The sequence below is a fragment of the Ochotona princeps genome, chromosome 5 (genome assembly GCF_030435755.1).
Source record: "Ochotona princeps isolate mOchPri1 chromosome 5, mOchPri1.hap1, whole genome shotgun sequence".
Classification (NCBI taxonomy): Eukaryota; Metazoa; Chordata; class Mammalia; order Lagomorpha; family Ochotonidae; genus Ochotona; species Ochotona princeps.
This window is the reverse complement of record NC_080836.1, coordinates 4,338,864-4,351,216: the sequence shown is the minus strand read 5'-3', so window position 1 is coordinate 4,351,216 and position 12,353 is coordinate 4,338,864. Positions and strand designations below refer to the sequence as shown.

The following is a 12,353-nucleotide window of genomic DNA, read 5'->3' as shown; positions in this document are numbered from 1 at the left end:
ACAGCTTCCCACGGGCTGAGTGTCTCGGACTGACAAGAAGGCACTGGAGTAAGACCAGACACGGATGCTCTCCCTTGGAGCGGCCAAGCTGTGCCTGGCTAAGCACAACATCCAAACTTGCTCACAGTAGAAGCTACTCGCCGCCCAGTCAGCACCCATCTTTCAGTTCTGGTGAATGAAAACATACTCCATGAGTGGCACTTGGTATGTGCCTACTCAGACTGGAACGTCATGTGCATCTGGCAGGAGGTAGAGTAAAAAAGCTGAACGGGATTCAAGACCTTAGCCCCTTCTCGAGCCCTAAGGCTGTGTCCCTGTGCAGCTGAGCAGCAGCCCCTCTGCACTGGTGCACCACAACACCAGCTCACACATGAGCTAAGTCATTTATACATCTGACCAGTACACTGTTATATGAAAGACTGAGTAGTATGACTCAAACACAATACATATACAAAATGTAGAAAATGCCGTAATACACTTTCAATCACAACAACCAAAAACAACAGCATAGTCCATGCAAAACGAGAAAGTAATCTGAAAACTGAAAGAATGATGGATGCACGAGAAATCTGGAGAATGTTCAGATTTTTTAGGGATGTCACAATATTATTTTCCATATGTCGCTTCAGAGAATATTAGTTTTCATATAATTCATCTTGCTGTTCTTAACCCACACTTTCTGCAAGCAGTTCTTTTCCATTAATAGAACTTCATCATCACAACAGCCTGCTGGTTAACGTATGCCCTTCTCACTTGCAGCTTTGAACCAATGGAGACTTCTGGTTCAGGAGTGTGTGTGTGTGTGTGTGTGTGTGTGCACTCAGCACTCACTGGCTGGAAGTGTGAAACCATGAGCTCTAAGGTGGGACACACCTGCTTCCCCAGGACAGGAACCAGTCAAGGCTACTTCTTTTGCTCTGTTCAGATGTGTCTTCCTTCAGCTCAGTCCCTTCAAGCCCTCACCACACAGTGAGGCAGAACTTCCAGGACTGCACTTCACACTGGCACATCTGGGAGCAGCAGGAGGCCTCTGAAGATTGACTGGGAAGAGCTGGCTATTTGGACCTCACGTACCACCCACCTCACACCTGTGTCCTTGTTCAACTTGGAAACAACGCCAGGACATAATCCTTTGGGTTAAAGGCCAGGTACTCAGTAGCTGGCACAAGGACTTTCTTTAGGTTCTCGAGATGAAGAAGAGTAACTGTCAACCGCTGGCGACCTAAGGTCCGCGCCATCAGCAGCACTGGAGGCAATCAGCCCGGGCAGCTGCCTACAGCATGTGCACTCGCATTCAGGGTGGTGAGCAGCATAGGTCAAGTCTTTAAGGAGGGAAAGGGTTAGAGAGTAACACTAACTGTTCCCTGCTATGAAATTAAGAGAATTTTGGCATCCAGCAAATGGACACAGATCCCCTCTAAAATAGACGTGTATAATCAGTTGTCTCTCCCAGTTGTGAAGATGAGCACAAACTTCTGATGTGTCAGACCTTGTATGCTGCCATGTGCAGGTGTGGGAAACGACGCCAGGAGGCAGAGGAATGCTCAAGAGGCTAAGGCCCACTCTGCTCTTGGGACAGGGCTGAGGCCTAGTACCCAGGAGGCACCTCGGGAGACAGTCAACACACCGACCTTATGCTGCAAGGCTCACCAAGCCTTGACCAAAAAGGTAGCGCCGTGCTTTGCTGCCATGACAGACAGCACTTTTAGACCTATAAAACACAAATCCTCAGTGCAGAGGCTCCCCAGGCACGGCCTTCCGAGGCAGCTAACGGTGTGGGCGTCCGGCCGAGTCCTGACTGCTGAGCCCTTGCACCAAGGCAGAAGGCACTGGCTCGTCCTACAGGGCTCAGAGACCAGGGACGGGGTTCTAACTTGCAGGGTTTCCTTTCTGCAAATGTATGGCTAGACTATGAGCACATGACAACAGGTTAGAAAGAAATCTACCTCTGGCTGAGGAAGGAGTAGAGTAGCCTGGCTCGCCTGCTGGAGGAACATGAAATGCACCAGAGAAGCATGCTGAAGACCCTTCCCACAACTGTGGCCTTGACCTCATGGCATGTCCTATGCCCCCTCAGGGGCCTGGGCACTGCCTGCACCTGAGGCCGGCAGCAAGCAGGCTGTGATGGAAGACTCCTCTGCCCTTGGATGATCTGACAGTGAGTCCACACCTGCTCACACGTCTCCCCAAGGCTCTACCCCTGCTGGGCCGTGCCAAGGCAGCTGAGAGGCTTCCCGAAGACCTGAGACGACCATGGAAACACAATAATATTGTGACACCTCAGACAAGTGTAACAGGTAGCGTGTTACCTGGGAGAGTAAGGGCGCCTGAGAGTCTTGTGGGAGGGAGCGGTGGGAATGGAGTTAGGCTGAGAAAAGGGAGGTGGGTGCTTCGAGAGCCCATCGGCACTCCAACCCCATAACCGACTGCAGTGATCAGAAGAGGAAAATCAGAGAAAAAAAAAAAAACACAGAAGGCAAAGGGAGGGGAGGAGGCAGACACTCCATCGGAAGCGCCTCTTCCTGCTGCGGCAAGGCCTACCCCGGTCACATCAACCCTACCACTCAGAGCCAAGGAACACACTGCTGGTGAACACTGCTTGCCGCTTTCCCCCCAATCATGAGGGGCATTCACTTCTCACAATCATGGAGATTCCAGGTGTGTCAACACGAGGCTGTGTGTGTCTGCCAGTGCTGGGGAGAGCATTATAAACTCGTGGTTTCAGATAACCCATCAACTGTTTTATACAGAACCCTGAAGAAATTATAGGACCTCCATCCACGTGGGGCCCTGGAGAGCAGGCAGGCCACCTGCTTGGAGATACACAATTTCAGCCAGCACCCTCCAGAAGGGGACAATATGCTTCCAGAGCAATGTGCTTCTTCGGGAGCAGGGCCAGTGTCAAATAGGAAACCAAAGGAAAAAAAAGGGACTCCAGAACGCAGACTGTCACCTCTACAGACACGATGAAGTGACTCCAAAGGTCTATCAACCGGCGAGGCAGAAGGATGGAACAAGTGTGTGAAGGGGTGTGGAGCAGCTGGGACGTGAGACAAGATCCCAGGTCAGAGGCCCTCAGCAGGTCTTACAAGAGTGCCTGCAGGTTCCTGTCCCCCGCAGGACACAGACATGGTCCCTGCGCCATAAGGAACTTAGGTGTGAGGTCGAGAGGTCACCAAGGTCTCCGCCTAGTGCCATACTGCTCAGACGCGTGGGCACAGGGACACACAGGCAGCCCTTCAGGCAGGGGTCTGCTAGTAGCAAGGAGAAAACACCTCTAAGGGCAGGTGCACAGTCCACAGAACGTCTGCCAACCTTGATTCCATGGCTGGCCTTGATCCTGACAGGAGCTTGCACACAAACACCAGGTGCAGCCCATCACCTATCAATGCCAGGGGACACAGTGCTCATCTGATGCCAGTGTCCTATTGGGCAACCTGGAGCAGGGACCATTCTATCCTCTCTGCGACAGGCTGGCTGATGCCCCTTGAACCCCTGATCCATTCACTTCAATGTCAAGCTGCATAAAAGCCAGTACTCCATGATGCAAGCTGCACTCACACATCCCGTCCTGAGTCCTCGTGCACACACCACACACTGCTGGGATGTGCTCTGAGCACACAGCTGCACTTACACATCCCGTCCCCTGAGTCCTCCTGTGCACACACTGCTGGGATGTGCTCTGAGCACACAGCTGCACTCACACATCCCGTCCACTGAGTCCTCCTGTGCACACTGCTGGGATGTGCTCTGAGCACACAGCTGCACTCACACATCCCGTCCACTGAGTCCTCCTGTGCACACTGCTGGGATGTGCTCTGAGCACACAGCTGCACTCACACATCCCGTCCCCTGAGTCCTCCTGTGCACACACTGCTGGGATGTGCTGCCAACGCTTTCCTTGTCAGCTGTGCCATTCCTAACACTGTGGTGCCTTTGGCAAATAGTTCCTCACAGTGACATGCCAAAGAAACTACCAGATCTGCTCATTTTAGAATAGTTTCTCCTTATTACCATTGGCCCAGAGCAGAAGTTTTGAACTAAGAAAAAAAAAATCCAAAAAATAAACAAAAACCCAACTAATGCATTGTGATACTCAACATTAGATGAAAAACTTCCCTTAGGGAACTGAGCGCCCCAAGGACAGTGGGGTCAGGGAGTCCGGCCTTGCAGAGCTCAGCCCGGATGGCTGCGGCCCGTTATGCAATTCACTGCCTTGGAATCTTCCTGCTGGAGGCAAAGCCCAGCAGATGACATGAGGCCTATCTCCCTCCTGCTACATGGTTTTGGAGATGAGGAGAAATCATTTCTTTGCTGGGCTCCAGTTGGCTACAGTGACCTGCTTATTTACACACCGTAAAGTGGGCATGTTTTTAAACCTAACTAATGTCTTACACAATAATTTGTCATTGGGATTTTTAATAAAGAAAATAAATCTTTCCATTTCTTCTATTGCTCTGCATTCCTAACAGTAAAAGTTAAGAGGAGAACAAGCGAGATGCAATGGAGGCCTGGAAAAGTACAAAGCATCTGCCGATTCACAGAGACCTGGGGGACTCTGCCCGCAGCCTTGTGCACTCCTGCAGGCACACAACCGCGCTACTCGCAGCTCAGCCAGTCCTGGCTTCACCATCTACAGCCTTCAAGATGGAAAGGTGAGACGAGGGACAGTATAGCGCGAGCAGGAACCCCTTCTGGGTTAAGGCTCCCAAGCAGGAAGGAGGCGTCTGACATCACTGCTCCTCCCAGTAAGTTCTCTAACCCAGACACAGTGGCGGGCACAGGGAGAGCCAGGGCCTCAGTCTTGGTGAGCACAGCCATTTTCATCAAGTCTCTGTCTCAACTGGTGACAGCTGACTGAAGTCAGCACGACACAAACAAAATCTGGAGTCCCAACATCACGTCTCTACCCCGCTATGTACTACTCATGACATGCGTGGAAGACTAAGTAGAGGCAATTAAACAACAGGATACTGCAGGTGCATAAAATACCCAGCACCCCAAACGCTCACAGCACAGCTGGAGAACTGCAGAGAGCTTCGGGGGAAGGGAAGCCATCCAGGAGGTCTGATCGTTTCAAAATCCGACTTGTAAAGCTCCTGCGCTTTGCTATCCTCTCACGGGCAAGTGGCATCCCTGCAGCTGTCTGTAGGATCTTGGCATCATAGCCTCAGGACCACACTGACCCCTGGCTGCTCTGGTCTGTGCGGCCATGGGAAGGGATCACCGAAGCCTCCAGAGAGAAGGTTCTGGCCAGATGCAGTGTTATCCAAGAGCTCTAGGAAGAGCAGTCTCTCCTGTGATGTCATTATAGCAGCTTCTGCAGAGAGCATTTGCAGCGTGCCAGAGACAGGTGGGCACACCAAGCCAGCCTCACTTCTGGAGCGGTGGTCTGCCTAACTGTGGGAGCACTCATGCCTGGCATTGGCCATGGGCTGGAAGATTGTTCCAGACTCAGAGTGGGCAGAGAACCGAGCAAATACTGGCATGACTAAGCACGTCATTTACAGAACAGTTAGTGGGCTTCCACATGGGTTCTAGACAAAAATAGTTCAGTTCCAAGCTTGATAAGGAACCAGAGGGTGCTAAGAGCGAGAAGCACCACAGAGAACACTCAGCACAAACCTTCCATCTCACCCTCTGTCCCAGACTGCAGTTAGAACCTGGATGGGCATGAAGCCTGTGGTCTCCTGCATCTGCCATGCGTTTTGGTGTGATACTTAGTCAAAAAACCAGAGGCAGGCTGCAAAGACACCTAAGGGCTTCAGCTTCCTGATGTCCATGAAAGTGACCTTACCTTGGAGACAGTCCTCCGTGGGAGCAGTTTGTGGGTGAGGTCAGGGGGCTGGTCCTGCTGCTGGGGTGCCGGGAGGGCGTGCGGCCCATTGTATTGCTTGGAGAGCCCTAGGGCAAAGGCAGAACAGGTGCTATTACTCAAGGGGGCTCAGGGAGCGGGCAACAGAAGACAGCACCACTATTCTGTGGCTCCTTTCAGCCATGTGTATGTGGACAGGTGGAATCTGCCAGGACAGTTTCTTTCAGATCCTGAGGGAGATTTCAATCACGCCTAAACCCCAAGTGGCTGCCACGTGGGCATCCTGGGTGCACCTGAACCCCAAGTGGCTGCCATGTGGGCATCCTGAGCACACCTGAACCCCAAGTGGCTGCCATGTGGGCATCCTGGGCACACCTGAACCCCAAGTGGCTGCCACGTGGGCATCCTGGGTGCACCCGAACCCCAAGTGGTTGCCATGTGGGCATCCTGGGCGCACCTGAACCCCAAGTGGCTGCCACCTGGGCATCCTGGGCACACCTGAACCCCAAGTGGCTGCCATGTGGGCATCCTGAACCCCAAGTGGCTGCCATGTGGGCATCCTGGGTACACCTGAACCCCAAGTGGCTGCCATGTGGGCATCCTGGGTACACCTGAACCCCAAGTGGTTGCCATGTGGGCATCCTGGATGCACCTGAACCCCAAGTGGCTGCCATGTGGGCATCCTGAACCCCAAATGGTTGCCATGTGGGCATCCTGAACCCCAGGTGGCTGCCATGTGGGCCTCCTGGATGCACCTGAGCCCCAAATGGCTGCCATGTGGGCATCCTGGGAGTTGAACTAACATTGGGTTGTGCTACAATTGAGCATTTGCATCTTCACAATCTTAGAAGGTTTGGCCAACTCAGCGATGAGTCAACAAATGACCTAGCTCGAGTTTAACTGAAAGCCTACCCTAAGAGAAAAGGCCATGTTCCAATGCGACACTCATGAACACACTAGGAATATGCCAGAAGTAACCATGGGGCCTTGTTAGAGATCCTCAGCAGCTACTGACCAAGAACAAGGACCCGGGTCCACCTGTGAGAGAGAGCGGGGCATGCAGAGGTCACTCCCAGCAGCACGGAGACACCCAAGCATGGCCCAAGCACTCACCACACTGGTGTTGCTGGAATTCTTGAGGTGGTTATGCAGGAGTTTGGTGGCACCATCCTGGAATGTTTTTGGCAAGGCACCAAGTAACATAGTAAATTCAGGAGTGTTCAATTCAAACAGAGAGATGAGCACAATTTGTGCGGCCTAGAAAAAGAATTGAGATCCATTTATACAGTGTACAAGAGTATATCTTGGTCAAAATGTAGATTAAAATTGTCTTAACGCTTCTGCATAAATAGATCACTAATAAAAGGGTACTCTGCATGGAAAACAAAATAAAACAAAACCATCTGGAGAAATCTGACAATCAGAAACAATCTGATTTCCCTGGAAAATAAAGCCTGCCTTGTCTCATGGCCCTTCCTGCGATCCAGTACATTACTACTAAATTCTTCTAACTTCTCCTTCACTGTCATGGCATGATGAAGGAGGCTGGAAAGCAGGGACATGGAGCAATTTCATAACTTGTAAGGGTCTAAGATTGTTCCGACACTATCCAGTTAGACCGGACAGGACCCCCAACAGCCTGTGAAGAACACCTCACCAAGCTGGAGCTGCAGCACCACTTTGCCTCAGTCCAGGCCTCGTGATCAGAAAATGCCAGAGAAAAAAGAGTTTAAATACATCTGACAACTCCTGCTTTTACATCCAGGAGCTGAGAAGACAGACTTTAGAAAATAAAGTAAACTTTGGATGGTGCAAATCCAAAGCTTGCTCTTGTTGCGGGCCACATTCCACTTCCTTTACTAGCTAAGCAACGCTCTGCATGACTGCTGGGACAGAACCTGGGTGCCAGCTGGCAGAAAGGCTGGCCCAGCAATCGAGCAAGCGCACACACTAACACATACAGCGCCTCACTTGACAGCAAGGCCAGGAGAACACTCATTCAACACCCACAGGCACCTCCCATTATTTCTAAGAGCCAAGAAAAAAGACCTCATGAAAAGCTTTCTGTGAACACAATAATTTCTTACTCATTTTTTAGCATAAAATCTTTCTACAAAGCTGTGATTTTGCAGATTGCCATAATGATTCATCATATTTTCCCAGGACACTGAATATTACATAAAGATGTTGCTAAAGTCCTCCCTTGCTTTGCATGTGCCAGGATTCCATATAGGCGCTGGTCCGGAAAAAATCACAAACAAACAAGCAAATAAACACCACAAGATATTCCAATGCATTTACAATGTTGAAATTAACTTTAGGCCCAGTTAGGACAAAACAACTATTTTATTTCTGGAAAGAAAAAGTAATCTGAAGACACAAATGTCCTTAAAACAAAAATCAATTATGCATAAAAGTATCAACATAGTACTATTGATAAAAAAAAAAACACTTTTCAGCATTTCAAAAACATTCATTAGACACAGCCTGGAGCAAAAGTGAACTACCTTTCCCCTTAATCTCCAAAGAGTTCTGAACAGCCTGCCCACTCTGATTCAACTACAAGTGGTCAGGAACCTTTGCAACACAGGCAACAATAACGTCACTCAGTACTAATCCACATTTTTCTGTGTTACCACTGAAACATTTTTAACAAATCATCACTGGGAAAATCTACTCCCCACCAAGTTAATGCACTGTTACCATGACCCCTGTGCAGCATGTAAACAATTCTGTAGGAAATCCACTCTGTCTTTCCATTCAATTTTTTCCAAAGAATTTTTTGAAGTGCCCTCATATATCTGTATGACACAACAAATTCCCAAAACGATGCGAAGTAACCTGTGCACTGAAAAAGTACTCTACATGCTAAGAAACAAAGCAAAGCACGCAGCAAAAAAAAGCTGCATTACGAGGAGAACGCAAGCAAGACAGGTGTTTCAGCAGTAGACACACAATCGACGTCCTCAGACTTGCTCAGTAGCCTAGCAGCTGAAGTCCTCACCTTACGCAGGCCGGGATCCCACACGGGCACCAGTTCTAGTCCCGGCTGCTCCAGCTTTCTGCCTGTGGTTTGGGAAAGTAGAGGAGGATGGCTCAGAGCCTTGGGACCCTGCACCCCTGGCTCCTGATTTCAGATCGGCTCAGCCCCGGCCACTGTGGCCATTTAGGGAGTGAACCAGTAGATGGAAGATCTTTCTGTTTCTCATTCTCTCTCTCTTTTTATATCTGTTTTTAATGTAAGAGAGTTCACAGGCAAGTAAACACTGCTGATTCAAAATGATCAAATGTGTTGTTACTTCTCCAACAGTGCATTTCAACGTGGAATGAGCCGCTGTCTTTAGTTAAGAGACAAATAACTCTTCTCAGAATATGTCACGTTGGAATACTAGCAAGGAAGAAATCAGGAGTAGTTTATTACCGTCAATAAGACCTCATGAAAGCAGTTAACTGCACACACAGGGCTGATTGGAAACGTGGGTTTCAAAAGGCCTGGAGCACAATTCAGGCTTCATGATGGCACAAGACGTGGAGCACAGCACGGCCAGCCCATCTTCACTGCTGTCTCAATAGACCCACTGGGCGGCCAGGCTGCGGACTCCAGGCTCCATGGACACTGCCCAACAGACAGGCCTGGAGGGCTCTGGGCAAGGCTGAGAGGTCAGCACTCTGCCTGCTGCTCTCGAGGACAGCTCCCAGGGCCACAGACCTCTCTTCCTAGCAGACAGGACACGAGGGAAGCTTTACCAAAGCTTTACCAATGCTTATCAGTAGCTGAGAAACATCTAATACTTGGGAGGAAAAGCAAAGCATTTTTCTAGTTTATTAAGTACAGATTCTTACTGCTTCCTTGTGATTGTCCTAACTGCCCACCAACCACAAAGAGGGGTTCTGAAACTTTCAGGCACCTCTTATCTGCGGTCTCTCCATCTGATTACAGTTAAAATATGACAGCCATTCCTACTCATCATGGCCTTTCCACCACAGAGAGCAGTTAATCCCAAAACACAGCTCGGCACAAACACGCCAACACACTCACACACCGTCTCCAAAACCTCCCCAGTGTCTTCGTTACAGCACACTGGTAGTAGTGACCGATGATGCAGAGGTATGCGGTTTGCAGCTACACACAGCTTTCAATCAACCCGTCTGCAGTTCTCTTCCAAGTGTCCTTGTGCAGGCCCAGAGCAGGTAGACGCTGACCTACTGGGTGGTGCTCACCTAGGCGACTGCGCTGTAGCGTGCACTGGACAGCAGGAAGGCAGGAGGGCTCAGAGAAGCAGCAGGAGCCTCCCTCCCTGTCTGTCAGCAGGGGATATCACTGGGCACACGCCACTGTTAGTGCATCATTTTAATTTTCAGTCATTCACCAGGTCCTTCCGTTAGCTATCACAGCCCCTCCTGGAAGCAGCGGTATGCTCACTTCCTGCGTCAAAACAGTAGACTGGAGGCTAAAATGTGTCCGGAAACAAACTCAGAGTTGCCATTATGCTAGATTCACACCATTCTTAATGCTAAACCATCGGAGAGTGACTTCGATGGCTCATTACACACTTGATCAGCTCTAGCCAACAGCCTATCTGCACTTGATGAGTCTCTCCTGACACGCCTTCTTCACTGTGCACGCTTCTCAAAACAGCATCTATAACTTCATCTGACAAAGGAACCACGTGAGCCCCACAGCACTCTCAATCTTCACACACACAATTTGGAATTCTGTCATTCCTGCTGCAGTTCCCAAATGCTGGGGGAAAATCTGGCACTCTGTTTCACAAACAACAAAACAGCAAAACTAGAACAATCCTCAAAGAATGACAGCAGGAGCTACAGCAGTGTGCAAAGTCACATTCAACTATGACTTTATGTGCCATATTGCAACAAATCCTGCCACAATACCTGGGAGACCATGAACAGAAGTCGCACCTCGAACAAGGGGCTGACTCACAAGTCACACAGAAGCTAAACTTCACAAAAATGACTTTCTTTCAGCAGGGACAATCTGTCACCTTTACAAGTAGACTGCTATTGTACAAAGTACATTAAGAAAGGACTAGTGTACTTTTATGCAGCTTGGTCAATATAACCATCAAGATGGGCACATTTAAAAAAAAAAATTAAGGCACAAATTGCCTAGGTAAGAACAGTCCCAGTCAATTTTCACATAGCTTTAAAATGAGGACAACTTTAGACTTTATAGCAGAATGATATTTTCACAATTTCTAAATATTTTGTTTTAGCACTACAGTCACTGAAATAATACTTCAAACAAACCTCACTGTCTTGGATAATGCAGCTTTATTCTTTGTACTTAAAAATGTCCATTGGATGGTACATGAAAACAAGGTCTGTTATATAAAACTTCATCTGCTGGGGCCGGTGTTGTGGCACGGCACGTTGAGCTGCTGCCTGCAATGCTGACATCCCCTATGGGTGCTGGTTCAGGTCCAGGTTGTTCCACTTCCAATCCAGCTCCCTGTTAATATGCCCAGGAAAGCAGCAGAAGATGGCTTAAGTCCTTGGGCCCATCCCCAGCCATTTCGGCCACTTGGGCAGCGAGACAGAGCATAGATCTCTTTTGGTCTCTCTTTCCTTTTGGTCTGTCCCTGATTCTTTGTAACTGTCTTTCAAATAAACACAATCAAGCTCTAAAACAAAAACAAAATATAAACAAAACCTTGGCTCTGGCCCCAGCCAAGATGAATCTCCAGTGTAACCTGTGATCTTCAGTGTCCAGAACAAAGGAGCAAGTGGCGGGAGGCCCCGCCTCTGCAGAGCTCGGGCCCCCACACCTTCCGAGCACTCTGTCTGAATGCTGCTGCTGCTGCAGCATGTGCAGCTGAGTGTTCTGGCTTGGAGACTGCTCACTCAGGCCAGCAGAACCTGCAGGAAAATCCCACCATGCCAAAGCTCTGCAAGCTGAACAGTGCTGGCCCCGAGCAGCAAGTCTGGAGAGCCAACACTTAAGTGTTTGAATCTTTCACACACTTGCTTCAACAAAACAGCAATGTCTGATCCCTAGCCCTGGCTGAGTGCATGACGAGTCACAGCTCCAGGGAATGCCCCAAACCAAGAAAACCAAACTGCAGAGAGCGCTCCGAAGGCAGCAGGAGGCTGCTGCTAAGTACACGGAGCCTGATCATATCTGAGTATTCAGGGAGAGCAGGCAGGGCTCCCTACGCAGATTAGAAAGGAAGGAATTACCAGGCAGCTGGGAAGACTGTGCCACCTCCCTGCAGAGCACTCTGCAGACCCTTCCCTGAGTGAGCACAACCTGGGAACAGGACTGCTGACACTTCATGACCGTTAGCCAGAACCGGGATTCTGCAGAATCCACCAGGCCCCTCCTGGAGCTGACCAAGGAGTCGGTTAATCCTCACTGGGCAGACTGATTCCAGCAAATTCCAAGTGAGGGAGACTTCCACACTGGCTTTGATTTCTCACTCATTTCTTCTTAATATTCGTTTCTTTGAAAGGCTGCGAGTGAAAGAGATCTTCCACCCACTGGTTCACTCCCTAAATGGCCACAAGAACCATTTGA

At 49.6% G+C, this 12,353-nt stretch overlaps 1 protein-coding gene across 18 annotated transcripts in view; it reads right to left on the bottom strand.

Annotated features, from left to right (window-relative positions):
* The window catches only part of CLASP1 (cytoplasmic linker associated protein 1), a 217,155-nt gene that overhangs the window by 16,696 nt on the left and 188,106 nt on the right, over positions 1–12,353 (bottom strand). For 17 of the 18 annotated variants that reach the window (XM_058664314.1, XM_058664322.1, XM_058664315.1 and 14 more), the window contains 2 exons: positions 6,929–7,072; positions 5,798–5,904 (listed from right to left, as the gene is read on the bottom strand). In XM_058664314.1, the coding sequence (XP_058520297.1) occupies positions 5,798–5,904; positions 6,929–7,072 (251 nt within the window). Of the gene's footprint in view, positions 1–2,309; positions 2,427–5,797; positions 5,905–6,928; positions 7,073–12,353 lie in introns of all 18 variants that reach the window. The other variant, XM_058664332.1, reaches the window with a different exon arrangement.